General features: G+C 45.2%; 1 protein-coding gene across 1 annotated transcript; it reads left to right on the top strand.

The window, feature by feature from the left end:
* Positions 1-662: 662 nt before the first annotated feature.
* dusp6 (dual specificity phosphatase 6) lies at positions 663-6,947 on the top strand. The gene is made up of 3 exons (XM_080191317.1): positions 663-1,731; positions 2,685-3,128; positions 5,384-6,947. The coding sequence occupies exons 1-3, from the start codon at positions 1,332-1,334 to the stop codon at positions 5,695-5,697; spliced, it is 1,158 nt and encodes a 385-aa protein (XP_080047443.1). The 5' UTR covers positions 663-1,331; the 3' UTR covers positions 5,698-6,947.
* Positions 6,948-8,080: the final 1,133 nt, after the last annotated feature.

Here is an 8,080-nt window from a genome sequence, read left to right as displayed (position 1 = left end):
ACTGTAAAATTGATATCGGTGCAGCCCTGGTACTTCGGGCGATTTGTGAATGTCCCATTCAGAAAAAAAAGACCAAACGGGTGATATAATGCGGAGAAATGGAACCCATTGATGTTTCCTCGCACAATGCAAGTCAGGAGCCATGCCCTAAAGGGGGCAATGCTTTCAGCGGCGGCTAATTACTCTGGACTGATTCTTTTTTGTGTATCTATAGAAAAAGGAAGGAGGCTGCAATTATGTAATTTACACCGGGGAATTTGGCTTAATCTCATTTGTATTATTAGTCGTGTGATTGACTCGTTTATTCCTGAGTGAGTGTGTGTGTGTCCATTTGGTTGGCGGGAGGCAGACTGAAAGATGTCTATTTTACTTGTTAGTGGAGGTTTCACTCCTCCTTTTCCCTCCCTCCCCTCTCCTGTGTGAGCTTTGAGACCAAAAGAGAGAGAGAGAGCGGAAATTCCTGCTTCCGATTGCAAGCAGAGGGACACAGATACAGCAACATTCACTCTGTCTCTTTGTGAATGGCATTTTCAAAGCTCATCTGCATACACACGCCGGCCCCGGGTCGTCGCCGCGGCAACCGCGCTGACGTCACAATGGGCGGCGGGCGCTGATTGGGCGGCGGCCGCTGAATGTATCCATCTATGGAAGGTTGTGTTTCTATTGAGGAAAAAGCCGGAGCTGCAACAGGCGGGCAGGGTCATTGAGAAAAATAAATACAGCGGCGCCGGCGGCTCGTACACCATTCAGCAATCCGGGGCCATTCCACACACTCTCTCTCATTCCAGCCTCTCCTCTCGGGAGGGGAATACATTGCAGCTTGGCTCCCACCATTAAGGAGCAACATTTTTATTTCCCTCTTCGTTATTTAATTATTTTTGCCCAAAGCTGAACCAGAATTTGTTGTTGCCATTTGCAAATCTGGACCGCTTTGTTTAATCATTTTTGTTTGCAGTTTGCAGAGCTGGATCGTTTTGTTTTAATTTATTGCAAAGCTGGATCGTTTTCTCGATCGGTTTGCAATTTGCAAGGCATTCCCTGATCCCATTGATAAAACAAAGGAGCAAATTTTCCAGGTGGGCTGTTTTCCTTTCTCTCATTTCCGCCACCCTCGCCCCATTCCTTTCTCTTTCCCCCTCTCTTTTCCACCGCCTGCTTAATTCTCTTTTCCCACTCTCTCTCTTCCACTCTGTCCTCTCTCTCTCTTTCCACCTTACCCTATTCCCCTCTCTCTCTCTTTCCACCCGCCACCCCCAATTCCTCTCTCTCTCTCTCTCTTTCCACCTTCCTCTCTTTCTGATCTGATGCTCGCTCACTGAAGACTTGCCCCCATGTTAGAGAGGTTCCCCTGCGCCCCGCTCGACTCGGAAATGGCGATCTGCAAGGCGGCGGGCTGGCTGCACGACCAGCTGGAGCGAGGCTCGGAGCGGCTGCTGCTGGTGGACTGCCGGGCCCGGGAGCGCTACGACTCGGGCCACATCGAGGCGGCCATCAACGTGGCCATCCCCGGGCTGATGCTGCGGCGCCTGAGGAAGGGCAACTTCCCCGTCCGCTCGCTCATCTCCAACAAGGAGGACAAGGAGCGCTTCGCCCGCCGCTGCAACACCGACATCATCCTCCTGTACGATGAGAGCACCGGCGAGTGGAACGAGAACCTGAACGGCAGCTCGGTGCTGGGCTTGCTGCTTCGAAAGTTAAAGGACGAGGGGTGTAAAGTCTTCTGCCTGGAAGGTAAAGAGAGACTTCTTTCAACACCTTCAACGTATCATTGCCTTCAATGCATCTATATACCCCTCTGTGTGTAGAGCTGTACCCCTGAAGGTAATGATATATTGAGAGGTATAGAAATGTATCAATGTTTTTATTATAGATACACAGAAATACATAGAAATATATAGAAATACAAATGTATTTCTGTGTATATATAATAAAAACATTGATACATTTATATTTCTATCAATACATTTATAGAATTACATTTGTATTTCTGTGTATATATAATAAAAGCATTGATACATTTGTGTTTCTATATATTGATACATAGAAATATAAATGTATCAATGTTTTTAATTATATATACACAGGACAACCCCTATCCCAGTGGCAAATGTGAAAGTCAAACTCTCCCCCAAATATATTACAATTGAAAATATCTCAAAGCGGGTGCACCACATTTCCGACTTGCATCAGAAACAGAAGCCACAGAAAGAAGGGGAAAAAAAGAAGCAAATTGAATAACTTTCAATATATATTGTGTATAATATGTTTATATATAGAGAGAGAGAATTGTTTATGTTTGTAGATGTAGACTAATTGATATGAAGAGGGTAATCGCTGGGCTATGGGAAAGTGCAGTTATTGGCTAGTTTTCAAAGAGCAAGCATGTACACAGTGGGCTGAATGGCCTCTTTCTTAATCACTGGGTTACGGGAAGTGCAGTAGGTAATTGGATAGTTTTCAGAGTAGACATGTATACAATGGGCCGAACAGCCACCTTCTTGGTCACTGGGCTAGGGGAAGGTGCAGTGCTATTAGTAATTGGATAGTTCTCGCAGAGCAAGTATGTGCACAATGGGCCGAATGGCCACTTCCTGTATCTATAATTTAAAATGTCTTTGTTTCCACTAAACTGTTTCATTAATGTGGCGCCTGCCACTTTTTCTCTTTGTCTTTGTGCTGCTCAGGCGGATTCAACAAGTTCCAGGCAGAATATCCTGCGCACTGTGAGAGCAACCTGGACAGTTCTTGTGGCAGCGCCTCGCCCACCCTGCCAGTGCTGGGGCTGGGGGGGCTGCGCATCAGCTCAGACTCATCCTCGGACATCGAGTCGGAGCCCGACCGAGACGCCCCCAACAGCGCGACCGAGTGCGAGAGCAGCCCGCTCTCCAACAACCAGCAGCCCTCCTTCCCGGTGGAGATTCTGCCCTACCTGTACCTGGGCTGTGCCAAGGACTCCACCAACCTGGACGTGCTGGAGGAACACGGCATCAAGTACATCCTGAATGTCACCCCCAACCTGCCCAACCTGTTTGAGAACGCCGGCGAGTTCAAGTACAAGCAAATTCCTATCTCAGATCACTGGAGTCAAAACCTCTCCCAGTTCTTCCCTGAAGCCATTGCATTCATAGGTAGGGCACCTGTGTGTGTGTGTTCATTATAAACCTTCAAACTCTTTTTTTTGTAGCAGTTTTATTCAGTCCAGGTACAAAGCTCTTGCTTCTTCGTTCATACAAAAATGTGTAAGTTAGGTAGATTGGCCATGCTAAATTGTCCCTTAAATTCTAAAGATGTGCCGGTTAGTTGGATTGGCAATGTTAAATTGTCTGTCAGTATCTCAGGATGTGCAGGTTAGCTGGATTGACCATGTCAAATGTGTAGGGTTACAAAGGACAGGGTTGAGGAGAAGACCTGGGTTAAAACACTCTCAAAAAATCAGTGCGGACTCGATGGGCTGTAGTACGGGGCTTCGATCTTCTGCACTGTGGAGCTTCTATATCCTGTGGAAAATTTCAAAGGTAAAAACATTGTAGGGGGGTGGCGTTTGAAAGGTGTTGGGGGAAGGTACAAGAAACAAAACACAAATTGGGTTGATGGTCTAAATAACATTGGATAGAATCCTCTGATGTGGAAATGCCGGCGTTGGACTGGGGTAAGCACAGTGAGAAGTCTCACAACTAATAACGGAGCAGCACTAATAATTTTTGTATAATAATTATTTGCTGCCACATAAACCTGTTAAACTTCAACCTGGTGTTGTAGAGTTCCCTGCCCAGAGAGAGTGACCCCCCCATCTTAGGTGGGTGATGGAGACACGATATCACCCAGTTTTTAACATTGATTTATAATCAAGGGCAATTAAAGTTCTTCAACTTTGTTGAGCTTTAAATGTAAAAAAAAACCCACAATTGTAAGTTTCACCCCGCTGCTGGTAGGTGTAATAATAGGTACAGTGAAATGGCTGGGCAGATGTGAGTTCAGATTCCAACTAAATTCAATTAATTAATACCTCTCGGATTGGAAAGCTAGTCCACAAAGCTACCATTTCAAACAAAAAAACTCCCTTACAGCAGGAAACCTGCCGTCCTGCTCCAGTCTGGCTCCAGTGTCCAAGCAAATGTGGTGTTGACTCTTTAGTGTCCTCTGAAATGTTTTGGCAAGTGGCAGCAAAGGGCGTATGAAAAATTAAATGCTGACCTTGCCCCCCACATCCCATGAAAAGAGATGAATTTTTTTTATAATCTCTGTAAAGAAAATGGAAATCAGTAAATCATGCGCAGGATTTTGTGAGGGGTACAAAATATATCCGCTTCAGTGTTTGTACTAGGAGCTTGTAAACATTCCCATTCTGCGTTCTGTGAGCTTGTGTTTATTTATTTTCTTTAAAAAGCGATTGTCCTACAGTTTAAATATTTTAGGTCATGGGCCTTTTCAGTTAAATTGAACGCCAGTCGAAAGGCTGAAGAATTAAGCAAGGGTTTTTTTTTATATTGGATCCCAGCAGTTTTTATGTGCAGGCAACATACTGCGTTTTAACTAGAACTAATGCAATTAACAATCCCCGAGACATGGTCTACAGCCTGGGGGCTGATCTGAGCCAGCACGGAAAGAATTCCGGCTGGAAGCCACAGAGAAACTAATCTGAAGGCATTGTAATGCATTTCCTCCTACAAAGGAAACCATTTTCAGGCAATGTTGACATCCTGTTCCTGTTAATAGGCCCTGTCCCCTATGACTTTCCTCTTTCTTCTGGAACGCCTGAATGCCTCCATTGTGGAGGGAAGCACAACAGTTAGGAGAATACTTTAATAGACTCTTGCAGCCTGCGACTCTCTACATTGGAGGCATTCACGAGTATCTTGCAAGATTTCTTTTGAAACACTTGCACGGCAGACATTATTAATACACCCTGATGAATGCGGCTTTTCAACCGGCACTGGCCCACATTAACAATCCACAGACTTCTCAGTTACAGTAAAAAAAAAGTTGCAGGGCAACTTTTACAAGCTTCCCTGCTTTTTCTTTTAACCCCCCCCCCCCACCTCTCCTAAAGCATTTTGAAACTCCCAACCTACACAAGTGATCTGCAAGTCTGCATAAGTTTTTATACTGATGACCTAGACACACAAGACAGCGTAACTGGGGATAATTTGTTTTGACTTGGCCACATAACTGAGATTTAAATGAATAAAGGAGGGTGAAGATTTAATCTGGGTGGGGAGGAGCAGGGGGTAATAACAAATGGTACTGAACATTTTTCAAAAGAACTTCAAAATGTGACGCAAGTTTGTGGTTTGGTTTTTGCAAGTGTTAATGTTTTAAGTTTTGACCTATTTAGACTTGTTGCTGATTCTCTTGTTGACCTGGGTGTTCTTCCTCTTTTCAGATGAAGCCCGTAGCCAGAATTGTGGGGTGCTGGTGCACTGTTTGGCAGGAATCAGCCGCTCGGTCACAGTGACAGTAGCCTATCTGATGCAGAAGCTGAACCTCTCCATGAATGACGCCTACGACATTGTGAAGATGAAGAAGTCCAACATCTCGCCCAACTTCAACTTCATGGGGCAGCTGCTGGACTTTGAGCGGACCCTGGGCCTCAGCAGCCCCTGCGACAACCGGCTGCCCTCGCAGCCCCTCTACTTTACCACCACCACCCCCACCAACCAAAACGTCTTCCAGCTTGACTCGCTCCAGTCCACCTGACTGCTCAACCTGACCAGCGGCGAGCGAGGCTCGGAAGAATTTTACAGGTCAAATCACTGACAGATATAGAGGGGGGGGGGTTCAGAATGGGTTACGCAAATGGACAGCTGATCTCACGAAAGGCAACTTGACTCTTTTGTTCAAGCAGCTGTTGAGGGGTGGGTGGGGGGGGTGGTTGTAAACCCTGACCTTTGACTTGGAGACCACTGATGGTTCATTGAGTTAGTTGGAAAAGTGCAGTGGCTGAACGCTTCCCAGTCTAAAGTGGGACAAAGAGAGAAGTCGAGCGAAGTATTCTCTCGATTGATCCCCTTCCTTTTGAATCCTATTGGTAGCAGATTGTTTGTCTTCAGTGAAGACTTTGTCTATCCAAGCTGGTTAGGAGAGGAAAGAAAATGGTTTTTGGAGTTCTGGAATTGGCCACAATTATATATTTCTGTACTCCAGATCTTGAGGAGTACCATGTAGCATGATTTCTGTGTGTGTGTGTGTGTGTATATGTATATTGTCTGTGTACAGATCCAGTGTCACAACTGTACATCAACCAAGATTATGTATTACTGGGTGGATTATTGTAAAGAAAGTAGATTCTTACAAGGTACTTGGGACTGAATCCAGAATACCTCCTTCCTTTGCTGAATGAGAGGACTGGAAATGTACAATTAGTGTGTAAATTAATATTATGTTTTAACGGATTATTTGGACAGTATATACCAAAAAAGGTTTTTGTGTTTTCTTTGACCTGCTTCTTCGATGTGTCACTTTATCTTGCATTGTGAGTGCAATTTGAAGCTGACTTATGATTTACGCTCTTTTACTTTCTTCTGTTCTCCAGCTAAGAGCCTTGGTAATGTGTAGACAGTGCTTGTATTTTCTTGCTGAAGAATGAGTCGACTGTTATTTGAAAAATGGGACTGGCAAATCTTTTTTTTCTTCCTGTGTTAATTTTTATATGAACAATGCGTATTTCATACAGTGCATTACCTCTGTGCAGACTCTTCAGGGAAGTTATCACGAATGCAATAGTTTCTTTTTCTACAAAGTCTGTGTTTAAAACTGGAAGCCAATACTGTGTATGTATGTATGTGTGTGTGTGTGTGTATACACTGCACTTGTGAGAAGCCAAAGTGAGAAGATGGCCCCAATTGATTGTCACTGACGGCTTAATGTGGGATGTGGAATTTATTCTCAGAATGATTGTATAATACTAAGTTATTAATAAATAACTATTTTGTCTATATAGAACCTTACACGAGCTTTCAGCTTCATTTGGTTAACCCTGTCCCTATTTGTCGGTGAGATGTTTAGTTCTTGGTGAGCTTTGTGATGACGCAAGCTTGAGAAACTAAAGTAGGAGAATGATTTAAAATGCAACATGCTGGTAAATAGCAATCCGCGCTGGTTTCGTAAAGGACATCCTGCCTGAATAACCGCAGGGTTTGAGGAAGCGAAGTACATGTTGCTGAGTTTTTTTTTGATGATGCGCTGCATCTGGCCTTCCAGTGCGCCGGCCTCTTTACACACACAGCTTTAAGGAAGTGGGTTTTTTTTATTTTTAAGTGAGGAATGGAAACAAAAAGAGGAACATCATCCAGTCGGAGGCGTCCGGTTAAGATGGGGGAAGATGCAGTGAGTGCAGAATTTGGGTCCAGTGCTGCCTCCCACTCTGTCCACACCACCCCCCCTACCCCCACCCCGTCCCTGCTGGTTTACAATGACCTGAACACAGAAGCTCAGTGTCGCTGAGCTCCGTAGACAGATTCATCAGAATAGCACAACACAAGGAGTCCATTGAGCCCATCAAGTCCTGCTACACCTCTTTTTCGTGGGTGTGACAGTGATTAGCACTGCTGCCTTACAGCGCCAGGGGATCCGGGTTCAATTTCCCTGGCTTGGGTCACTGTCTGTGTGGAGTCTGCACATTCTCCCCGTGTCTGCGTGGGTTTCCTCCGGATGCCCCAGTTTCCTCCAAATAGCCACGGGTTAGGTGGATTGGCCAGGCTGAATTGCCCTTTAGTGTCAGGGGATTAGAAAGGGCAAATACATGGGGTTACAGGATGGGGGCTGGGTGAGATTGTTGTTGGTGCAGGCTCGATGGGCTGAATGGCCTCCTCCTGCACTGTAGCGATTCCATCGAGTTGGTCCCACTGTATCCCAAATCCCTGCAATTCTTAACTCCTTCAGGTGTATTTTCATTTCCTCTAAAGGCTGCTATTGAATCCGTCTCCAGCACCCATACGGACACTGCAATCTCAATCCTCAGCAATTCCTCTGTCGAGAATTCTCAGGTCATTTCCTTTCCCAATTGCTGTTTGATTAGTGACACAACAGCCAGTTTCTCTTCCACCTTTTCAACACTTTTCACGGAATCTCTTCCCCTGGC

Source organism: Carcharhinus amblyrhynchos, chromosome 6, assembly GCF_965287045.1.
Source record: "Carcharhinus amblyrhynchos chromosome 6, sCarAmb.v2.hapA, whole genome shotgun sequence".
Classification (NCBI taxonomy): Eukaryota; Metazoa; Chordata; class Chondrichthyes; order Carcharhiniformes; family Carcharhinidae; genus Carcharhinus; species Carcharhinus amblyrhynchos.
This window is presented reverse-complemented; position numbering and strand designations above follow the sequence as displayed.